Source organism: Nycticebus coucang, chromosome 14 (genome assembly GCF_027406575.1).
Source record: "Nycticebus coucang isolate mNycCou1 chromosome 14, mNycCou1.pri, whole genome shotgun sequence".
NCBI lineage: Eukaryota > Metazoa > Chordata > Mammalia > Primates > Lorisidae > Nycticebus > Nycticebus coucang.
In genome coordinates, this window is record NC_069793.1 from 4,715,584 (window position 1) to 4,739,301 (window position 23,718).

General features: G+C 54.4%; 1 protein-coding gene across 4 annotated transcripts in view; it reads left to right on the plus strand.

Annotated features, from left to right (window-relative positions):
• Positions 1-23,718, plus strand: part of LRP5 (LDL receptor related protein 5) — a 110,930-nt gene that overhangs the window by 41,046 nt on the left and 46,166 nt on the right. For all 4 annotated transcript variants that reach the window (XR_008374195.1, XM_053561200.1, XM_053561202.1 and 1 more), the window contains exons 4-7: positions 3,393-3,589; positions 4,921-5,052; positions 19,434-19,830; positions 21,699-21,870. Coding sequence is in view for 3 of the 4 variants with exons in the window: in XM_053561200.1 (XP_053417175.1) it covers positions 3,393-3,589; positions 4,921-5,052; positions 19,434-19,830; positions 21,699-21,870 (898 nt within the window). In the remaining variant the exon portion in view is untranslated. The remainder of the gene's footprint in view (positions 1-3,392; positions 3,590-4,920; positions 5,053-19,433; positions 19,831-21,698; positions 21,871-23,718) is intronic.

Here is a 23,718-nt window from a genome sequence, read left to right on the forward strand (position 1 = left end):
GGTTTCCTACCAAATGAACAATGAAAACTCTTCCAATTTTCAGGGTGCTTTGAATTTCGGAATCATGGGTCAGAGATTGTGGCCAGACTGGGTTGTGAACACTTCACTTCCATGTACATGCTGTCCTCACCCTGTCCCACCCCAGCTCAGAATCATCATGAAGGCAGTGGCGGGGGCTGCCTCAGTCATTAGGGGCTGTCTCGGTCATCATTACATCCCAGCCTTGCCGGACAGCCTTATGCATAGTAAGTGATCAGCAAAACAAGCTGAATGGATGAATGAACATGAGTTTTTCCTTTGCTGGGTAGTTGCCTTTAAAGCTTTCTGGTCAGCTTTGCTTCACAGCCCCCTGCCTCATGATGCCTTAGAGAAACATTGTCCATGTGTGACTAAAAGGCTGTTATTCTCTGACCAACTCCTGCCTGCTGTCTCTGAGCCAGGGCTCAGGGCTCCTCCTGGGAGGGCAAACCCCATTCCTGTGCTGGTGATGCTCTTGGCCTAGGTGGGGGTGGGGCGGGTGTCAACACCAAGGCACCTTAGTGACACTGTATGGGAGGACTCAATGGCTGGATTCCTGCACACACAGGCAATGCCCACTTGAACAGACATGAAGATGTCAGCACACATGCTCCACGTCATCCAGGCCTCGTGTTAGTTATCTATTGCAACTTAGCAGCGTGAAATGGCAAAGAAGTTTTTGGGGTAAGGGGTATTGGCACCTGGGAGTGGCTTGGTTGGGTCGTTCTGGCTCTAGTGTGTCCTGAGGTCAAGCTCCTGGCCAGGGCTTCAGTCATCTAAAGGTTTGACGGAGGCTGGAAGATCTTCCAAACTCAGTGTCATGGCAGGAGGCCCCACTTCCTCCTGGGCTGCTGCTTAACCAGAGCCATGCGTCTCAGGCTGGTTTAGAAGCATTCTGTCCCATTGTCCCTGGAAGCACAGACTTACTGCGTCAGGGTCTCTCATTTGAGATTTGGAAACGGGGCTACCCTGGGGACCGTGGTTTTTTTTTAAGACTCTGTCCCATTGTCCCTGGAAGCACAGACTTCCTGGGTCAGGGTCTCTCTTTGAGATTTGAAAACGGGGCTACCCTGGAGACCGTGGTTTTTTTTTAAGACTCTGTCCCATTGTCCCTGGAAGCACAGACTTCCTGGATCAGGGTCTCTCTTTGAGATTTGGAAACGGGGCTACCCTGGGGACCGTGGGTTTTTTTTTTTTAAGACAGTCTCAAGCTGTCACCCTGGGTAGAGTGCCATGGCATCACAGCTCATAGCAACCTCAAACTCTTGGGCTTAAGCAATTCTCTTACCTCAGCCTTCCAAGTAGCTGGGACACCACAATGCATGGCTATTTTGTTGTTGTTGCAGTTGTCTTTGTTTAGCTGGCCCAGGCTGGGTTCGAACCCGCCTGCTTTGGTGTATGTGGCTGGTGCCCTATCCACTGAGCTTCGGGCGCCGCCTGGGACCGTGGTTCTTAAGAGCTGATTGTTCCTGGCAGTTATGAATGTAGATTTGAGGCTGGAAAGGCTGCAGGCTGGAGGTGCCCTGGTCAAGGGACAGTGGTGGGAGATAGGGGATGGCAGCTGAAACATGGTAATGGTGGTGGTGACCTTTACATTGTTTCCAGGGACATTTGTCAGGTCATTTAATGCTTACCCCAGCCTCATGGAGGGTTTGCTGCTGTGACGCCTGTCATAATGATGCACAGAGAGGCACATGACCTCATCCAAAGCCACACGGGCAGTCAGAGCCAGGGTGGGAACCCGGGAGCTGTGGCTCAGGGTCAGCTCTCAGCCCTTCTCCTTCCTGCCTTGCCACCTTCTGACTCTGCAGGTGACCGACGCTCCTCACAGATGGCCCACCAGGGCTGCTCAGTGGAAGCAGAGCTCTGAGGACAGGCCTGCACGGCCCCCTCTTAACTGTCACTGTTGGCTGGGGGGCTTCACTGCTCAGAGCCTCGGGCATGATACTTGCAGGTCCTGGAAGGGTATTCTGTGAGTCTGTTGTGGCACTGGCACCTGGACACGGTGCATGCTCCTGGGTCTGGTGGGAAGTGGGAGGAGGAAGGGGGCTTCCTGCAGACTGTGGGGCCCTGGGAGGAGGGGCGAGGGTGGCGAGGTTTGCTGAGGCAGGGTGAGAGGGGCAGCCTGAGAAATGAGGGATGTCTGGTTTCTCTGATCTAGAATTGGCAACATTGTGGGAAACCGTTGGGTGAATCCTTAGTATGTAAACGTTGACTTAATATTTACATTAGGTCAGCAATTCCCCTCCTAGGGATAGGCCCCAAAGAATGGAAAACAGGTATTCACATAAATGCTCATATGAGAATGTCTGTTAGCAACTTTAGTCACTGTAGCCAAAAGGTGGAAATGGCAGCCTGGATGTCCACCACAGGCGGGTAGAAGGACACATTGTGGTCTGTCTACATGCAGAAAGCTGCTCCCGTGGAAAGCAGCGAAGCACAGACATGGGCTGCAACACTGGGAAGCTGGGGAGCCTTGCAAACATTGCACTGAGGGAAAGGAACCAGACACAAAAGGCCACATACTGTGAGAAATACCCAGAATGTTTATAGGTAAATCTGTAGGGACAGAAGCTAGGTAGGTGGTGGCCCAGGGCTGGGGGTTCAGGGTATAGGCAGTGACTGCTGATGAAACGGGGCGGAAGTAGTGGTCACATAGCACCAAATTATTCACTTTAAACTGGGAAGCACTGTGTGGATTTCAACACAGGACATTTCTTTTTTTAAAGTAGCAGCATCAACAAAACACAAGAGACAGCGGGTCAGGAAAGCACATGGGCTGATGGTTTTCCCCTTCAATTCCACTTACTGCATGTTACCCTCTCTGGGGTCACAGTGGCGATCTCCTGCTGGCAGGCCCCTCTTCAGGGAGCCTCGTGTGGGGTGGGGGTAGTGGTCATAAAACAAATGATTACCCATTACCAGTGCTTATGATCTCAGCCAACTCAAGCACCTAGACAAGAAAAGCTTTTCCTTGTTTAATTTACTCTGAAAACTTAAATTACGGTCATTACAAGAATGAGCAAGTGTCTTCAGCCAGGTTGGTGTTACTGTTAAGCCTTGGGGCAGGAGAGGGACGCTTGTCAGCAGCTCTTGGTCACCCAGGGTTCACCCAGAAGAGTGTCACCCCACTCTTCTTTGGGGGAAACTTTGACAGTTGATATGCGGGCCCCCATGTGTCACTGTCACTAATAGTGGGTGGCTGGGTTTGGGAGGAGCCATGGGCACCCAGGAGAGTTTTCCTGGAGACACACAAGTGGTGTGCGACTCTTGGTCACTTTCCTGGGTCTTGCTTTGCTGGGTTTGGTGCAGATGGGTCAGCAGTAAAGCAGTGAGGATGCTCTCCTGATGGCTTCCCCGCCTCCCGCCTACAGGCAGAAGGTTGTGGAGGGCAGCCTGACGCACCCCTTTGCGCTGACACTCTCTGGGGACACTCTGTACTGGACGGACTGGCAGACCCGCTCCATCCACGCCTGTAACAAGCGGACTGGGGAGAAGAGGAAGGAGATCCTTGGTGCCCTCTACTCCCCCATGGACATCCAGGTGCTCAGCCCAGAGCGGCAGCCTTCCTGTGAGTGCCCAGGCCAGGCAGGGGCTGGCGTGCTTTCTGGGCCCCCTGCAGAAGCCAGGGTCTGGGGGGCAGCCTCTCTAAGGGGTTCCCATGGAGGCAGGGATGGGGAGGCGTGTGCAGGGGCTAGACAGGCCAGGGTGGGTGGGCCGCAGGCCTCACCGCTCCATAGATTTCGTGGTGGCTGCTCCTGGGCTCAGAGGTGGCAGTGGGCATCTACTAGCACTGTCCTCTAGATGCCTCCTTTTGAAGGCCCAAGGGAAGTTACATGCTTATTAGTGGAAGATCTGCTGTTCATCAGTGATTCTCAGCCTGTAGGCTCCCCTGGGTCGTGGCGGAGGCCCCTCGTGGTGAGGCTCCAGTGATAGGCCATCAGTGGGGCGAGGGCCCTGGGCTTACCTAACTGTCCTGTGGGGATGATCACCTCCCCCCACAGGACCAGGGATGGGAATTTTGGGTCAAGCCATTGTAGAAGTGTTGCATTTTGACCCTCAGGCCGGAGTTCAGGGGTGGCAATAGTTCTTAGTGTAGGACCGAGAGCGGGCAGGGCTGGCTCTCTCAAGACATTCGGCAAGAATGTTCAGGTTCAGGGCAGCCTGTGTGCCTCAGCCAGCATTAGGGAGGGCAGCGGTTTCTGTCCGTGACTCCATCTTTCAGGGGTGCTCAACCCTGGTTTTCCCTGGGCGGACGGAGAGGCCGCAAGTGTTTATTGAGTTTAGCTCAGTTGCTTGTTGGTCCCTGAAGGACTTGGAAAAGGGACAAGCTCTGGGAAAAGTCCCTGTAAGAGGTGCAGCCTCAGCCTGGGTGAGATGACCAAGCATCTGTGCGGACCTATGGGGTCCAAGCACATCAGCAAGACAGGGCAGGCTTTGTGCCTGGGAGACCCCTGACTTTACGGTCATCGCCACTGCTCAACGGCTGGGCCTGAGACCCTGCTGTTGGCGCACGGAGGGCAGCCTTCACAGAGTGGGTGTCCCCTGGGTCACCCTGAGCAGAAGACAGTGTGAGGGGGCAGGTGGGGAGGATGCTTGCTCTGGGGACAGGCACTTCTGGGCTGCGAGGGTGACCAGGAAGGTCACCACTGGTTTTGAGGGTATTGCAGATCACCTGGCAAGGCTGAAGGCCCGAGGTGGAGGGTGGGCAGTCCCAAGGCAGGACAGAGGTGTGCTGTGGGGAAGGGCCCTGGTGACACGTGGGGACGGTACAAGCTGGGGGACGTCATGGGGGCTGAGGAGGGGGGTGTTTGACTCATTTGGAAACAAGTGAGTCTCGGGAAGTAGTGTGGGTCGAGGGCCCTGTCTGGAACTTTTTGTCCCTCTGTCCTTTTTTCCCAGTCCACACTCAGTGTGAGGAGGACAATGGCGGCTGCTCCCACCTGTGTCTGCTGTCCCCGAGGGAGCCTTTCTACGCGTGTGCCTGCCCCACTGGTGTGCAGCTTCAGGACAATGGCAAGACGTGCAAGGCAGGTGAGGCAGATCACTGGCCGCTGCGGGGCAGGGCCTGGCCAGGTGTGACCCAGCTGCCACCAGCTTGGGAAACGCTGAATCTGTTCAAAATGATCTGTTTGATTCAGTGAAGCAGATGGGCTCTGTGCCGGGCGGACTTTGGCGCTTACTGGGCTGGGATTCGAGATCAGATCTGGGCTCTGCTGCCCGACAGGTGGATGGTCTCAGGCCTGTTACCAGCCATTCCCAGAGCCTGGGGTCCCCCTGCCTGTAAAATGACACCGTAACAGCTGAGCACGGCTGCTGCCGCCGCACATGGCGACCCCGCAGCCTGGAGGCTCGCTGTCGTCTGCTACTAACCACACTTTGTCTATCACAAAGAGAGCGCAGCCCTGCGCCCCGACAGACACGGTCCTTTCCTTGCCTCTGTCTGTGCACACCCAGTGCACCACAGCAACACTGACAGTGGCAGTGGGTGTCTTCTGCTTTTTGTGCGCATTTGCCCATGCTTCTGGGAATGAGTAATTCATTTTTATCCTGCATCTTGTTCCTGTGGAGTTTTCATGCTGTGATATCTCCCCCGTGGAAGTGTGTGTAGGTCACAGACATGCCCTGAGTGGGCATTCTTCTGGGCGCATGGGGTTAAGTTGAATTCACTCCCCACGCACAGACTGTTTGCTTTGATTCGATATTTTCCCATCTTTTCACTCCCCCCTTACTTCTCAGCACTGGCTGCTGCCGGGGGGCTCTTTATTTCCAGGTGCTGGGTTCTCATGGGAGGGGAAGGGGCTTTTCTGGAAATGATGCATGCCCAGGACACAGACTGTCTTTGGGGTGCTCCGGGGCCCTGTACAGCTAACTGGGCCTCTGGAGCTGACCCCGGGGCCTGGCGTGTGAGGCATTAGGAAAGTAGCTGTCCCTGAGACCAGTCCTCGCTGCAGAAGGCAGACCAGGGCCTGTGCCTGCTTCCTGTGCCAGCGTCCCACCTGGGGAAGGAAGGGAAGGCAGGGGCTTCCCAGGTGGGCTGGCTCCCAACACAGGAACCGTCCACATGGCAGGACTCCTCCTTGCTGTCACGTTGTCACCATGACTGGTACCTCAGGTTCTATGGCCGTTGTCAGGAAGGTTCACCTGAAGTCTGGATCTGTCTCTAGGATCCTCCTGCACCCAGGCTGGACTGTCACTGGGCGGCCAGTGGAGGATGCTCGTTCCATTTCCAATCACAGGAGGCAGGGCCCAGGGTTCAGATGGAGCCCCTGACTCCTTTCTGGTGAGTCTGGGGCCTGGCTGCCCTTGGCTGAGCCCTTTGAGGGCATGGCAGGCTTTTTGTAAATGGTTGCTACTTGGCCGCATGTCCAGGCCCACAGCAGCCCTGGGGAGTCCTCAGAGCTCACTGTCCTATGTCTGGGGCAGGTGGGGTGGGCCCCTGTGATGAGCTGAGTAAAGGAGATTGCCTGCGGTTACAGGGCCATGCTGGGCTTCCCAGAGGAGGCGACACCAGCGACTTGGCTGTGCAGTGTGACACCACAGACACCTGCGGGGTTGAACCAGTGGATTAGCAGCCAGTCCTGCCCTTACTGTTGGAAGCACGTCCAGTCCAGAGCTGTCAGGGAAGAGGGGTCCGATGCACCACCCCAGCTTCCTTCAGCAGGTTGCAGTGGCCACATTCCCTGGGGACTCAGCCATTTATGGGTCACCTTTCTCTGGTCTTGTAGGGACTATTTTTGCCCCCACCTGTTAGAGGTCAGCTTGAGACGCCAGGCATGCTGGACAAAGATGATTTTGTGTCCTTCAGAGGTCCTGCTTAGGCAGGAGTGGGCCGGCTTGGGGACATCCACACCCAGTCAGGGCAAGGACTTTTTTACTTTTTACACAGCCTGAATTTTTCTGCTTTGGCTCCAGCTGCCTTGTCTGGGATGGGTGTCAAAGGGAGGGAAACTCTCATGGATGAGACACAAAAGGGATAACTTTGCATGAGAATGTGACTGTTGGGTTCACTTTTTAAAATAAATGTGGTTCCCAAGCTTGGCCTCTTTGTGGGCTGCCTAGAGACGCCCCATGTGCTTCCCGTTAATTAACTGGTTGGTGCCACTGGGTGCTGGTGGTTGCTTCTCTCTCCTTCTGCCTAGACCCGTTGGAAGTTGACATGTTCCCGGGTCAGCTGGCCTGGGAGAGGGGAACTGGATTTTCTAAAGGTTTGAGAGTTAAGAAGAAACCTAGAGTCTTCTCAGAAGCATTTCAAGGCCACAAAGCTGACTTTCTGCAAACCTGAGGTGGTTCTGGAAAGTCTTTCCGTACTTTGTAATCCAGAGAGATGTGGGGATGAATAGATTCTGCCCTTGAGGAGTCTTGGTCTATTTAGAGGACAGATACAGCCCTGCAGACCCAGAAGCAGGCTGGAGACACAGTGGCGTGAGGCCTGCATGGGGCTTTGGACTTCATAGAAACAGTGCTAGCAGACTGTGGGTTTTGGGGTGCGGATGTCCTGACCTACTTTTTTGTTGTTGTTGCAGTTTGGCTGGGGCCTGGGTTTGAACCCGCCACCCTCGGTATATGGGGCCGGCGCCCTACCCACTGAGCCACAGGCGCCACCCTGACCTACATTTTTTATTCCCTGCCATAAAATATCACAATAAAGGAAAACTTTTTATTAAAAGACCATAATCCTGTCACCTGAGCACTGTAGCTGTCTCCCGTGTAACTGTCAAGGCGGTGTCTGTTGGCACGTGGAGCATTGTGTCCTGGTGGATGTTAAGTTACGCGTGGATTCAGATTTTGTCTGCACTGAGGTTCAGTGTGCTGGGTGAAAACTCCCTGGAGTTGGTAGCTGGTGAGATGAAGGCAGGTGACAGAGGGGCTTTGAGGTCCTGGTGGGCAGAGGCCTCGTGGGCGGTGCCCGGCTGGCAGAAATGTCAGAGCTGGCTGGAAGGGAGCAGTGCCCATGGAGGGCTGCCAGTTCCCAGGAGTCCTCTAGGTGTCTGGCTGGGGAAGGGAATTCAGAGTTGGGCAGAGGAGGCCACAGGGCCTCTCCACATGGAGATCTCTTCTGGGCTGTGGAGTCCAGGAGGTCTCGTGTGCCAGGGGGTGAAGAACTGAGGCCGTGCAGTGAGGACTTCCGAGGTGGCTCTGGGCTAACTGGAATGCGGGTAACAGGAGGAGGCTGTGCTGCTGGGACTTCTGCCTGTTTGGGAGGCGTTGGGAGTGACACTCAGGCCAGGAGGATTCAGGACAGATGACACGCTTGGTTTGTAGTTGGGAGCCTGCCAAAGGCTCTGTGGCTGCAGGGAAGCGCAGTGCCAGGCAAGCTGGACCGAGAGTGCCACTCCCAACCACTCCCGGCTGTGTGCCGGCTTTCTGGTTTCAGTCTACATCCTGGCTGTGTGATCTTGGGGAAATGACACAGCCTCTCTGTGCTTTAGTCTCCTCATTGGTAAAAAGGTGGAGATAATAGTGCCCACTTCATGAGGTCATTTGGAAGGAGTCCTGGCGGCTTAGCAAATAGGAGGTGTGCTTGAATTTGAACTTGAATTGGGAGCCAAGCAGGCAATCTGGTTTCATGCCAAGAGAGCAGTTTGAACTTTTTTGAATGTTTAGAATTAGAAGCCGCCAAGGCCAGGCACTGCCTGGAGGAGTTGGGGGCAGAGACAAGGGGCGCGGTGCTAGGAGCTCAGGGCATGTGACCCTTTCTCCTGTGGGGTGAACGTTAGCACTATTCTGGGACAGGAGAAGGGCCCGTTGTGTCAGAATCAGTCGGACTCTTAAGACACATCCAGATTCCCTGATCCCATCCTAGACCCACCCAGTCCATGGAAGGGATGGTGTGGGGCAGGCGGGGGCTGACTCTGCAAGTTCCTGAGGGAGGGGACCACTGGCACGGAGAAACATCTTAGAGTTTGCAGCCAGAGCCCAGGCATGACTTGTGATCCTGGGGCTCTCCTTGGGTACGTGAACTTTAATGTTCAGTGGGGTTGGAGATGAAGATAGTTTTGTGACATTGTGAGTCTTTTTCCTGATTTTGAGGAAATGGACTCCAGCCCAGTGTGGGGACTCAGATGCTTTCTCCAAGGAAGGGGCTGAGATGGTGGACACACTAGGACCCCAGGGAATGAGGGAGCGGTGTTTCTGGGGTGCACAGGGGTCCCCCTTGAAGTGGAGGTACATGGGGGATCCTCGTGCTGCCATATGTCAGTGGACTACAGTTTTCTCATCTCTTCCGTGGAACTTCCATGGAAGGAGCAGGGTAACCCCCTTAGTGTGAGAGAACCTGTGTGCTCAGAGCTTCTCGAGGTGTCTGGCCCGGTAGGGTCACCACAGACTACACTGGAAGGAATGTGCCCTGCGTGGGAATCCTTCCTATGGCTCCTGAGGCCCTGTGGGTGGGGTGACTGTTGGCTCTGGGGTCTCAGTGTCTCCTATTCCCCTGCCCCTCTGAAGTGGCCCCTGTGAGACAGGAAAAGATGTCCAGCAAGCATGGCCCTCTGCAACCCAGCTCTGCCCACCCGGGGGGCACCTTGCAGTTGCCTGTGGCTCCGAGGGACTCTCCTGCTGAGGAAGCTTGAGTGTAGAGGCCCCTCCTTGGCAGGGTGTGCTGGGCCTCCCAGCCTCCCCGCCCCCTCCACACAGCGGCTCACAGCTGGCTTTGGTTCTCCCATGTTTTTCCAATTATGTGGATTGGGCTAAAAACAGCAGGAGCGGGGCCTTATTTGGGAGTTGCCACCACTGTCCTTAGAAGCTGCAGCTCCCTGGCTGCCAGCCCCTCAGTGTCCTGTTCTTTGTGGAACATGCCCCTGTTGTTTTGACTTTTGTCATCCATGCAGTTCTTCCTGGCTGGGGGCATTTGGACAGTGGTGTGCCCTGCTGCTCAGGGACCACGCATGCCCAGGCTGGGTGACTCGCTGGAGCTGTGTCCAGAGCTTGCCAGGTGCGGGGGCTCCTCCCCAGCCTCCCCACAAGTCGTGGCTGTGATGTATAGTGCGCCTAGCCCTCGTTTTAACAGATGTTCATCCATCAGGGATGTGGGGGTGGTGGGAGGAACAGGGGGTCCTCTGTCAGGTCTGACAGGCAGACTGACACCTGGGCCTGACGCCCAGAGCCCCTCACATCCATCCGTCTGTCCCAACGGATTAGCCACGGGCGCATAGCCTGCTCGGCTCGGGCCGGGAATAATGGGCATTTGTTCCCAGAGTCTAGTCGCCTTGTCACTTATCAGGGAAGTAGGTCAAAGGGAACAGAAAGGAGGCCCTCTGGGGCTGAGTCTGCCGCTGCCGGGCCGTGATTGGCGTTGACTTTGCAAACAGAAGGCAGCTGCTGTTCTCAGCCATGGACCGTGAATTTTTAATAGCAAGAAAATCAGACCGCACAATCCAAGAAATGGTGGAACTAGCCTGAGCACTGACTTTTTTTTAAACCAAGGTATATAACTTGCAGACAATAAAAGTGCACACATTAAAGTGTGCATTTGGATTAACTTTGACCGTAGTACATGTCTGCACAACCACTGGTCCAGTCAAGATGCAGAGCGTGTCCACTGCCCGGCAGGTTCCCTGCTGCCCCCTTCAGCCCCGACCCCAGACCTGCCGTCCTGACTTCTCTCATTCTGGATTAGTCTTGCCTGCTGCCAAGTGTCCTGGAAATGCAGCCATGTGACATGTGCTCTTTTGTGTCTTAGTCTGAATGCTAACTGTCAAAGCTAATAAAAGAGGAGAGGGGAACACACCGAGTTCTTAGAAAGAGAAATCTTGTCATTCCAGGGCTGAGGACGTAGACCAAACGGTCCTTCTTGGGTGCAGCGGGCTCGTATGGGCCGCTTTCCTGCGCCACTGGTCTTGTCTCCCACAGCCTACTCCATGTTCCCCTTGACACAGCAGTCTGAGCCCCGCTCTATCTCGGCCCCTGAACTCAAACAGCTTCTCTTAACCACGGGAGCATCAGGGCCCTGGCCCTGGCCCTTGCTGGACTGCAAGTCCCTGACCTCCCTGGACCATAAGCCCCTTGCCCTCCCTGGGTTTGGCTCCCACTCTGCTGTAAAGCAGGAAGGAGAGTTCTGGCTTCCTTTGCACAGGACCAAGTTCAGGAGTTGGAGAAAGTACTGGAAAGTAGCTAGTTACCTTTAAGAGTATGCGTGGTGGTGAGAGCCTTTGGAGCAGCCAGGGAGGACTAGAAGACTGTATGGGGAACATCCCCTGGGGATGAGAGACGGAGGGCCAGCCTGTGAGGGGTTACTCTCTGGCTGCCTCAGCCACCTGGCAGAGCAGTGACTCCCCAGTTTTAGAGCTGAGCAGACAGAGACCCAGACTATAGGCTAAGGCACCTGCTGAATTGCTCTGGGTGGGCTGCAACCTTTCTGAGCGCTCTCTGGAGGCCCTGTGTAGGTTGTGCAGGTGGACAGCTGCTCAGGCCTCAGACTGGCCACTTCCTCTGTGCCTGTGACCCTGTGGTCCCTCAGTATGGTTTCTTGGGTAAAGGTGTGAGGCCAGGATCTCAGCATTTGTCCAACCACTTATCCCAGAGGGGCGGTAGAGAAACTTGACCAATTGCTAAAAACCAAAAATAATCTGGCTGCCTGCCAGCTGGGAAGCCACCATAGCTAGACTGTTTATGGCCTTCGAAACTGCAGAGTGGACAGCAGCCCACACCATGACCCGGCTCTGCCCACACGACTCTAGGCCTGGGAAGTGGCTGAAGTCAGCTTTGCCTTCGGTGGGGGCTGCCGGGAGCAGAGCCAGGTGGGAATCAGCAAGGCTGGGGAGGCAGGTTCTCAGCTTTCGTTTCAGATCTCAGCTTTCTGTCTCCATAAAATGATGGAAGCTGGAGCCATCCTGGGGTTGCTGATAGGGGTGGGCAGCCTGTGCCTTGGGAGCTGCACTTGGTTCAGTGGGGAGGATCGTGATGTCCGCTGGGGGCCTTCTCCGTCATCTGTGATTTGGTCAGTACACTCCCTGGGACGTTTTATTAGTTTACTTGTTGTTAAATACCCTGTTACACTGGAGCATGGAAAGGACTGATCACAATGACCTTTCAAATTCTACTTGCTAGGTGATCCTCCAGCAGAGGTTTCTCTTCTGGGGCTCTGTCCCTGTGCCACCGTGTGTTGGCCAAAGAGTTACTGAGGCTGTAGGTGGGTTCCTTTGCTACATCCCTTCCTTGCCCTGTCATTTGTCTCTTCAACATGGTGCTGACCCTGGAAGCCCTGGCCCTCATGCCCCAGCATGGCAGTTCAGTGGAGGGGCAAGTCATTGGTGTCCCCAAGGTACCCCAGGAAGAAAGCGCCGTCCTCATATCCTGACTCACCTCCACACCTGGGCCGGGAGCACCTCTAAGGATGAACCCGTTCACCATGTTTTCAGAGCTTTGTTTCAAATCCTGTTATAAAATAGCATTTAGGGGCGGAGCCTGTGGCTCAAGGAGTAGGGCACCAGCCCCATATGCCAGAGGTGGCGGGTTCAAACCCAGCCCTGGCCAGAACTGCTTAAAAAAATAAATAAGTAAAATAAAATAAAATAGCATTTATATGTTCATTGCAGAAAGGAAAACATAAAAAATAATGAAGAAAATAAAAAACAATCCATCATTTTACTACCCAGAGTTAGCTGCTGCTGGTGTGTCGATGTATGATGTCTTGTTTGTCCTTTCTCTATGATATATTCGAATCTGTTTTTATACAATTCGTTCATGTGATGTGGGCAACACTGTGTCCAGTTTTTCCCATCTATTGTTTGCGAGCCTTTCCTATGCCACTGACTTCTCTCGGCTGTGCTATTTGGTGCCCACACACTAAATAACCTGTGACTCTTACCACCCTTGTTCACTTAAAACAAGTCAAGTTCATTTTATTCTAAGTTCATTTTTTAAGATATTGTGGGACATTCAGGTTGCTTACTGGTTCTTTTTTCTTGGGTTTGGATTTTGCTGTTCTTATGAATCTGTCTGTGTGCGTGAATCATATGTTTCTAGTTGCCACTTTAGGCTGTGTTCTTAGAGGGGACATAGTGGGCTCGGTCAGCCCTGGGTTGCTGTCCAGGACACCCGTGGTGGCTCACAGGCCTCCAGGAGATTAGGGATACACCCATGCTGAGGATTCAACATGCATCGATACCTCCTCGATAATATTGCATATTACTGAGCATTTTTGCTTTTTTTTTTTTTTTTAGAGACAGAGTCTCACTTTATTGTCCTCGGTAGAGTGCTATGGTGTCATAGTTCACAGCAACCTCCAACCTCCAACTCCTGGGCTTAGGTGATTCTCTTGCCTCGGCCTCCAAAGTAGTTGGGACTACTACAGGCGCCCGCCACAACGCCTGGTTATTTTTGTTGTTGTTGTTGTTGCAGTTTGGCTGGGGCTGGGTTCGAACCCGCCACCGTTGGTATCTGGGACCAGCACCCTACTCACTGAGCCACAGGCACTGTCCATTACTGAGCATTTTCGCATTTGATGGACTATGTTTTTTCTTCCGTTCATTTGTATTTATTATGGTCTTTGCCCATTTTTTTGCTGGGCTTTTTTCTGTGTTTTCTTATTGACCTTTGTGCCTTTTTGTCTAGGTTTTTTTTTTAGTAACATTAGTAGACTTCATCTTTTAGAAAGCAGTGTTAGGTGTATAAAAACAATTGGCAAGTATGGAGAAGTCCCTGTGTCCTCGCTCCCCTCCCTACTTTTCCCTTGTCATTGTAACTTACTTTCCAGTATTATACAAGTCACACATGCTGCTCTTACAAGGGTTGGCATACCATGGCTCACAGGGCTCAGGCCTCTGTTGTTGGGCAGCCTGGGAGCTCAGAGTGGTTTCTACATTTTTACACAGTTGAGAAGAAAATCTCGAAGTGATATTTTGTGACAGGTGAAAATGACATGAAATTCAGATTTCAGTGTCCATGAAAAAAGTTTTGTTTGCAGACAGCAGCGAGGTCTAAGGCAGGCTGCCTCCCTGCTGTGTCACGGAGCTCTGTGAGGGAGCTAGAGAGAGGAATGGGAATTGCCTGGAGATAATCACTGTTGACCCTGAGCGGTTCCTTCCAGGCTTTTGTTCCAGGGTGACTGTTTGCTTTTGTGGTTGGGACCCTGCTGCAGGCCTGGTGACCTATTTGCCAGAGGCTTCCTTGAGGACAGGGCTGGGCCCGGAATTACCCCTGTGTCCTGCTCCCAGGGGTCCTCGGGGAGAGGTGGCAGGTGGCAGCTCCGACTCTGATGAGCACCTATCCTCCAGGCTCAGCTCGGCTGGGTTTCTGCTCTGCACTGCAGGGCCACTTTGGCACTTTCTGGTTTCTGTCCGGTTCCTCCTGCCTGGGGTTCCCTCCCTGACCCTGCCTGCACACTGGCCTTTGTCCTTCCACTGAAGCCTTCCCTTTGCCCTCTGCTCCCTGCTAGAAACGTGAAGACGTGTTGAAGTCCAAATCCCAGAACCTAGGTCTGTGACCTCACTTGGAATAGCGTCTTGGCGATGTGATCAAGTGAGGGCGAGGGCATTCTGATGTAGAGTGGGCCCTAAACCCACAATGCCGGTGTCCTGAGAAGAAGAGACCCAGGGACGCTCAGAAGAGGAAGCTGTGTGAAATCAGAGGCTGGGAGCCAGGGAACTCCAGGTATTTCCGGCAGTGCCGGAACTGCCGGAGCAAGAAGGATCCAGCAGCCTTCAGAGGCAGAGGGAGCCTGTCCTTGCTGACACTGTGGCTTTTGAGCTCTGTGAGGCAATACCTTTCTGCTGTTAAAAGCCACCCATTTGCAGTGATGTGTCAGGGCAGCCCTCCTGGGTGTTTACTTCTATTTGTCTGTTACTGAGAAGTAGCACAGTGTCCATATTTATTGAGTGTTTTTATTCTGTGAATTGGTATTTATGATCTTGGCCTCCTGTGTGTTCCTCTGCATCTGTGATTGGGGCCACTTTGCCTGGATGGATGGTGGCAGGGACGAGAGTATTGAGCTGGGTGTGCCCGTGACTTTGGGACATCCTTTGGGGCTGCTTCTTTGTGTGGAGGAGAACACCCCTGCTAGGAAGCAGTGCCCTGTTCTGGCCCAAGCTGCATTTGACCCTGGGGCAGGGACACTGCACTTCTCTTCTGCGTATGTGGGGGCCAGAGGAGGAGAGGTCAGCAGCCCAGTCAGAGGAGGCTCCAGGGACGCCACGGGCAGCAAGAGGAAGGTTTCACTTTGGCAGTGCTCGGTATTTGTTTAAACAACCCCAGAGAAAACCATTTGGCCAAACTTAGTTTCTAACAGTTACTTCCCTGGCATTTAAACAAACTGCTACCCAGGCCCTGTGGCTGGTCCTAGGGAGCATTGTCCTCTGCTTGTCCTGCCCCCTAGAGTCCCTGTAGCCACCCACCCACCCCCAGGCCTGCACACCCACACCTTGGGCTGCTGCTGGGACCTCACAGAGGCAGCACCTCTCGGAGGCCAGGCTGGCGGCTGTCTCTGTAGCTGCTCTGGGCTAACCTGGCCCTGGACAGGGTCCCCCACCTCTGGATTCGGGTTACCTCTATGCTGGGTACAGCTTGCTGAGACCTTCAGACAAACAACAGGGTGTCACTGCTGTCCCAGGCTTCTCAGTCTTTGTAAAATTCAAAAACCTCAAAGGCCTTGCAGCCTGAGTAGTGTCAGAGAGCACCCCCTTTTTGGAGTCAGTAAACACCTACAGATTGATTCCAGCAATGAATTACCACCTTAGACACAAAAACTTAATTCTACATAATTGCAAGGGCTGCTGAGAATGGAGTTCCTGGTGGTGGTGTATGCTTGAGGCTTTGGGTTGACCTGGTTAGCACAGGGCTGGAGCTGAGTGCAGTGGGCTCCTGAAGGCTCTGGGCCCATTTGGGACACTCTGCCGGAATCTGCCATGTGGTGATGGCCACGTAAATCCCAGAGGCTTTTTTTTTTTTTCTTTTTTGCAGTTTTTGGCCAGGGCTGGGCTTGAACCTGCCACCCTGGTATAAGGGGCTGGCGCCCTACTCCCCTACTCCTTGAGCCACAGGTACTACCCCAATCCCAGAGGCTCTTGAGCTGAAGAGCAGACCTCCCCATCTCAGCAGGCCCCTGCCTTCTTTCACACCCCCAGGTCCAGGGATAGTCTCCACTATCACTTAAAGCCCTGTGACCCTAAGGGTTTCATGAGAGCAGATCCCAAGTCTGCTTTGTCCACAACTCCACCTCAGGCAGCTGGCCCAAGCCCTAAAGTAGCTCCCCACTTTAAGGGGTAAGGCGAGATGGCTGAGCCAGCCAGGTGCCACGTAAAAAGCATGCTTCCTGTATGTGCTGGCTCCAGTGATAGACATGTTCAGGTGAGCTCATTTTTCCACTGGTTGCTGTGTGTCTTTGGGCTGGGAGCTTAACCTCTCTGTGCATCAGATTCTTCATCAGAAGACTAGGACATAATCACAGCTTGGGTTAGTGTGTGAAGATCGTGTTATTTTAGGTAATTTGTTAGGAGTATTCTGGGAGGAAGGACCGGCAGAACAGGCTCAAAATGTGTCTTGGGACCAAATGTCAATTTCCATCTGGAAGTCGTGTTTTCTTTGGAGTCGTCCTGGAAATATTGCTGGAGGTCAAGTGTGGTTTGACATCCGCCCTCCGACCTGCACATGAGGCTGCCTGGGCCTTGGCTTGAGAGCCTGCCAGCCTCTTTGGACACTTTGGCAGATACCCCTTGGACAGAGCTCTTCTTGGCCATGCGTGGGGGAGCTCTTGTGAGTGTCCCTCCCTGCATGATGGCCGATCAAGCCAGGACGCTCTGGAGTGGAGTTGATGGTCCCCTGGATGTCAGGGCAGGATAGGGGCTCAGAGACCACCAGGAAATAGTCCCAGAGATGGCCAGAGACCTGCCTGAGGTCACACAGTAGGGGCAGGCCTGGAGATACCCGTCTTATATTCTCCCTCCTCATCCCAGGATGTAGAGTTGCCTCTTCACTGGCAAGTCTGGTAGTGTTGTCCTGGGATTAAGGAGGGCAAAGGGCGCATGAGCCCAAATCCTGGTGCCCCGGTGAGAGGCAGACTGGGGGGAGGGGGTCAGGGAGTCAGATATCCAGCAGGGAGGGGGCAGGAGCAGCTCCCAGAGGAACAGGAGAGGCAGAAAGAGATGTGTGACCTGGGCCTGGAAGGACAGAACATTTGGAGAGTGTAGCCCATAGGGGTAAGACCTGGTGGAATTCAGAATTCCCCCTCCCCTGCCAACACACCAAATCAGAACTTGCATAAACACCTCTAACTAAATTTGAAACTGGCCCTCGTTGGTTAACAATGTGCCCTTGGGACGCCTTCCAAGTGCTGCCTGTTACCACCTTGCCTTCCCCACCTCCAGCCTCAGTTTCCCCGGCCCAGGGCGTGAGCAGCCATTGCTGTCCTGTGAGCACCCCCTAGTGGAGGAATCAGACTGTGCTCTCGGGGCTGGGAGCAGAAGTCAAGAGTGGCTCCTGCCCTTGCTAGAGATGTTGGGCTGTGGGACCCCAGGGCCACTCTTAGGTCTCTGCATTCCTTGGGGCAGGAAGCAAGCATGGGGGTGCAGAAGAGAAAGCTGGGAAGTCTGCAGCCTGTCCGGGCCCCAGGATCAGGCAGGCAGCTGCAGGCCTGGGCCTAGGGGCCAGGGCTATGGGACCGCAGGTCATCTACCCCAGAATACCAGAAATAGTCTCTGGCCCTGCCTTTGGTGCGGTGGGTCCTTGAGACCACCAAGGGCTTGAACAAATGAGAGGAAAATGACCCAGCTCTGGGGAAGGAGCCAGTTCCTGACCCCAGCAGCCTAAGATGGAGTTGGGGGCCCAGGGGCCCTGAGTCTGCTTGAAGCACCATGAGCTAATAAATCCCAGCAGGGGACCTGGCACATGGCACATGCAGCCTCTTCTCCCTTGCTGCCCTTTGCCCCATTGTTGGCTCTTAAGCTGTGGTCTGCACCTTAGGTCCTGGGGGTCAGGAGCATGTGGGCGGTGGGCCACAGCGGTTCAGAAGAGAGTCCTGTAGCACCCTGCCCCACACACCAAGCTCCAGAGATGTGAGAAACAACTGGAGGGTCGTGGTGGAGCGAGGGGCTCGGGGTCTCCACACTCCTCCCACCCTCACAGCTAGAGTAGGTAGTGAAGGGGATCCTGGGGCTTTGGGCCCTGGGATTTGCAAACTGCTGGACCAGAGTTGGAGACCACCACCCACAATTGATGTCCTCATAGGGCTTGCCTGCCCAGGACAACCTCTGCGCTCCAGGCCCAGATAGGGCCCGAGTTTGGCTTCTCTCATGCTGAGCCTGTGTCATTGGTAAGGCCGGCACAGGTACCTGTAGCACAGATAACTAACTTCCTTTAGGGATTCAACACGTGCAGATTGTGGGGCTGGCAAATCTTGCCTCAACTAGAGGGAGAGGCTTTTACTGAGACCAGAATTATCCAATGTCCTCTGTGCCCAGGATCTGTTTGACCTGAGGGGCCATCCGGGGAGGCCTCCCCTCATTCTCCTATGTGAGTACCACACTGAACCCCTGACCCTCCACAAAGGGGCTCAGCCCCAAAGCTGCCCAGCTCACCAGGCTTGGCTCTAGGGTGCAGCAGAGACCCAGGTGGCTGTGGGTGGGTGGGGACTTCATGGTGTCATTCTGATTGTTGCTGGAAGCGTGTGGACAGTGCCTTGCTTGTTCTAAGGGTCTGAGTTACTTGGGGTCATTGCTGTGATCTGATGGACTGTTTCTAAAGCCACGCTGTGTGGAGCCCGTGGGCATGGTGGAGTCCCACCCAAGGAGTCAGTGCCCAGGTCTCATCCTGGCCAGGCCCCGAATGCATGTGGTCCCAGAGGTGTTTCTTATCTCTTGTCTCGGTTATCTGGTGTGTAGCCAGAGCCAAGAGTTTCCTTTGGCTTGATGCTCTGTGAAAAAAGAGATTAGTTAACTTGGCAGTCATTTCTGGCCCTTCCTGGCAGCTGGGGTGACAATGAGGAACACGGGGTGTGGTCATGGGCCTAAAGCTGCCTTTTGGATGGCATGGGAAAGAGCGTCAGGGAAGAAATGGTGTCAGAGCTGGGCCAGAAAGAGTAAGCACCTATAAGGTGGCACACTGGGGATGTTGGGTCTGGCACCTACAAGGTGACACACTGGTAAGTGAGTCTGGAGCCTGGTCCCCGGGCAGGACTTGGGGTTGGGGCTGGTTTGTGCCTGGGAGAAGGGCTGGCAGGAGAGAGGGAGGACTGACTGGGACAGTCAGCTCCCACACAGCAGTTAAAGGCAGATGGCCTGGCTGTGTGGCTTCAGGCTAGTTGCTTAACCTCTCTGTGCCTCAATTTTCTCATCTGTAAAAGAAGGAAACGAAGAGTGCCAATAGGTGACCTAGCACCTGTGTGGGACGAACTAGGTGCTGTTCCTTCGAGGAAACCTTGGAGACTTGGCTAAGCCTCTCCCCTCTCCTGCCTGACCCCGACCGTGCTGCTCGTGTCTCTGTAGGGGCCGAGGAGGTGCTGTTGCTGGCCCGGCGGACAGACCTACGGAGGATCTCGCTGGACACACCGGACTTCACCGACATCGTGTTGCAGGTCGACGACATCCGGCACGCCATTGCCATTGACTATGACCCACTGGAGGGCTACGTGTACTGGACAGATGACGAGGTGCGGGCCATCCGCAGGGCCTACCTGGACGGGTCGGGGGCACAGACGCTGGTTAACACCGAGATCAATGACCCTGATGGCATCGCAGTTGACTGGGTGGCCCGCAACCTCTACTGGACAGACACAGGCACTGACCGCATCGAGGTGACACGCCTGAACGGCACCTCCCGCAAGATCCTGGTGTCCGAAGACTTGGACGAGCCCCGGGCCATTGTGCTGCACCCTGTGATGGGGTAAGCTGGGTGGGAGGCTGGGCACGAGTGAGGGGGAGATTAACCCAGACTGGGGTTCTGGAACATTCTCTGGCATTGAATCCCCTGGAGGAGGGCTTGTTGAAACAGATGGCAGGGCCCCCACAGTTGTGATTCAGGGGGACTGGGCTGAGGCTGAGAAACCACATCTCTAACAAGCTTCCAGGTGGTGCTGATGCCACCGGTCCTAGGAGGAGGCTGTGGGAAGTGCTGCCATGGACGGGTCATATCTGTGTGTAGAAAGCCCTGGAGACCTGGCCAAGTCACTGTTTCCCTGGGCCTCTGTTTCCTCATGTGTGTCAGGGAATGGCCCACCTGGGTGATTTCTACAGGCTGTGCCTCTACTAAATGCCTCACACACTGGGGGTCTTCTTGACCTCGCCGCACCCTGGGGTAGAGGCAGTTGTACTCTTGAGGACACTAAGCCCAGAGAGGCTCAGGGACTTCCCCAGGGTCATTCAGCCAGGAGGTGGCAGATCTGGGATTGGGCCTGGCAGTGCAGTTCAACTTTCCAGTTTAAGGTTCTGTGTAACGGAGCTTGCTGATGGTGTGGGGGCCTTTCTGAGGGCCTCTCACAGTGCAGAGGGAGCAGCCCGGGGCCGTCCTGAGGGTATGACCCGGAAAACTAACTGGGCAGACCGTCAAGACCCTCTGGGTGGAGGCATGGGGCAAGTCGGGGGTGCTATGGGAAGCTGCCTGCTGCCAGCACAGGACATAGGCCAGGGTCCTGGAGGGCCTGAGGGTGTCACATAGTGCTGTTGCCACAGTGCACCCAGCGGGCACCACAGTCACCTCTCATAGTGTGGCTGTGGGTCCCAAGGCCTGGAGATGATGTCACTTACCCACAGTGCCCCATGGACAGTGGCAAGGCCAGTTTAGAGTCCCAGCTGCCTGTGGGGCCTGTGCCGGTAGCCCTGCCCTGGGAGGGCGGCAGACATGCTGGCTGGGGGGCTTTCTTGCCAGGAGAGTCTCGTTTAGGTGCCAGCAGCCAGCCAGCGGGCAGCAGGGCCATGGCGGGCTGCAGTGGGGCAGGGGCTGCGGCGCAAGCAGCTCTCTCTGGACCCTGGGGCACCGCGGCAGGTGAAAAATGCTGCTCTGCATTGGGCAGGGTGGTCCCTTGGAGGTGGGCAGGTGAGAGGCGACGCAGGGTCCCCAGGGTTTTAGTGCTGCAAAGATGGAGGAATTAGTTATCAGCTCAGCTTTAGTGAGGGGAGTGTGGCCCTGAGGATCTGCTCCCTGCCCTGCGGCCATTGAACTTGATCAAGTCACTGCCTCTGTAGTCCTCAGTGTCCTCAGCTGTGCAGTGGGGGAGGCTGTGAGGCCGAGGCTCCCCAGAGAGGGGGCTTTGGTGTGTGAGATCATGGGGTCTGGGAAAGAGCGTCGGGACACATTGGAAGTGGAGACTCCGGCCTGGAGCAGGGAGACCTTCCTTTCCCAGCTGCCACCCCAGGATCTAGTTTCCTTCCTTGGGGTGGCCACAGGGAACAAGTCACCTGTCCTTTACAGAGGGAGCCTTTCAGTTAGGCAGAAGTTTCCGCTACCCCCTTCCTCCTTCCAAGTGCTTGGGGCGGACATGAGGCCTCTCCAGACCCTTGGTGGGGCATTTCCTGCCCGCTGACCAGTGGGGTGGGGGACAAGTCCCCAACCCTGAGAGTCCAAAAACCCACGTGGCGAAGCCCACACAGCTGTTCCCCTGGAGCCGTCAGCTCTGCTGACCAGCCTGCCACTCCCATTTAGGACCCATTTACCGAGCACTGTCCCTGTGATGGGGTGCACCTCGCTCTTGGCACTGGGGACGCAGCTGAGACTAGACAGACGAGTGCTTTCATGGATATCTGCTTCTTCTCCAGCCTCATGTACTGGACAGACTGGGGCGAGAACCCCAAAATTGAGTGCGCCAACCTAGACGGGCAGGAGCGGCGTGTGCTGGTGAACGCCTCCCTCGGGTGGCCCAACGGCCTAGCCCTGGACCTGCAGGAGGGCAAGCTGTACTGGGGGGATGCCAAGACAGACAAAATCGAGGTAAGTCCTCCCTGGGAGGGGCCGTGGCCAAGAGGGAGCACTGGTTCAAGGAGCGGTTCAATGTGTGTACTCTGTGCGGCCCGGCACTGCCCGGCCGTCCCTGGGCCCTGAGTGTCACACAGAGGCCAGCCCTGCACAGCATGACGCTCATACCCAGTCCATGTTGATGGGCGCCTGTGCTCTGCTGTTCGGGCAGACGGACTGTCTGCTTAGGTCATATTTTTATATAACTTGGTCCCCTGATGAACCCTCCATATACGGTAATAATAATCACTCTATAATGGCTTATGGGACAGTGGTAATGCAATGTAACCCTATAATAATCTTGTGCTGTAATAATGTTACAGAAACTGTTGTGCTTTTTATTTCAAACAAGCAGAAAATAAAAGCAATCTTACACAAAAAGTTTAGATAGGCGATAAGAGAAATTTGAAAAAAGAATATAAATAGTTAGCACTCACCTGATGCTGCATCTGTGTTGTGCTTAGGGACATTCTGGGGGCAAGAAGTTAGGCTGACACCAGTCACAAGCTGATGAGCTGCGGGAGAGAATGGGCAGGTGCTGCAGAGTCAGGGTTGGGTTCTGTTGCCGGAGGGGGGAACTCACCACGGAGGTCAGTTTCCTGAACAAGGTACCTCCTGTGGTCTGCATAGCTTTTGTTTTTGTCGTCATGAACAGCCTTCTAGCAGCCAATTTGTGCCACTCGTGTTAGGATCCTGCCCCTCGAGCTTAGCAGATCCTGCTTCAATGAGACGAAAGGCTTCCGCTCATTCTTCTGTGGTAAACTTTCTTGGTGCTGGGTCTTCTGTGTTTGTTACAGTCTCACCCGGTGGCCCTCCGTAGAGTGCTGTGGCGTCACAGCTCACAGCAAGTTCAAACTCCTGGGCTCAAGCCATCCCCTTGCCTCAGCCTCCCAAGTAGCTGGGACTACAGGCATCCGCCGCAACATCTAAGTAGTTTTTCTATTTTTAGAAGAGATAGGGATCTCACTCTTGCTGAGGTTGGTCTCAAACTCCTGACCTCAAGTGAGCCACCTGCCTTGGCCTCCCAGAGTGCTGGGGTTACAGGCGTGAGCCACCGCGCCTGGCCAGCTCTGGGTCTTCTGATTCTTTGCGTCTCTGCTGCTCTTCATCTGTGAGACTTACCAGGAGCGTAAAGGTGCTATGGCCAGTGAACTGCTCGTGCCACACGGGTTTGTTTAGATGCGTGAAGAAACTAGTTCCCGAATTGTTAATTTACTTCCTTGATTATAAACTGTCTTTATGGGAAGCCCTGGGAGCCCATCTGTAAGTACAGAACACTGTTAAGTCAGATCCCCGTGAGCTGGGGACAGCCTGCACTAAAATTATTTGTTGTGATGCTCTTTTGACAAAAAGGCCGTGAGAGGGTCTGAGCCCAAGTTGCTACCCCTGCACAGTATACTGTGGGTGCATCGGATGTTATTGTGGGAGCCCAGGAGAGGTGACGTAGGACCCTCTGTGCTAATTTTGCCACTACTCCTAAGCCTTACACCATTTCAAAACACAGAGTTATAGCAAAAAATAAATGACACATCCACCGTCCAGCTTAAGACATAAACCAGTGTTGATGTAGTTAAATCCAGAGCAGTCACTATCCTGAACTTGATTTCTCTTCAGATGGTTCATATCAGTATTTTTTTTCTTACACGGATGTCCCCTTACAAAATGTATGGTCTCCTTCTGTGTATGTATTTTTTTGTTGTTGTTGTTTGTTCAAGACAGAATCTTACTCTGTCACTGTAGGTAAAGTGCTGTGGCATTGTGGCTCACAGCAACCTCAAACTCTTGAGCTCAAGTGATCCTCCTGCTTCAGCCTCCCACGTAGCT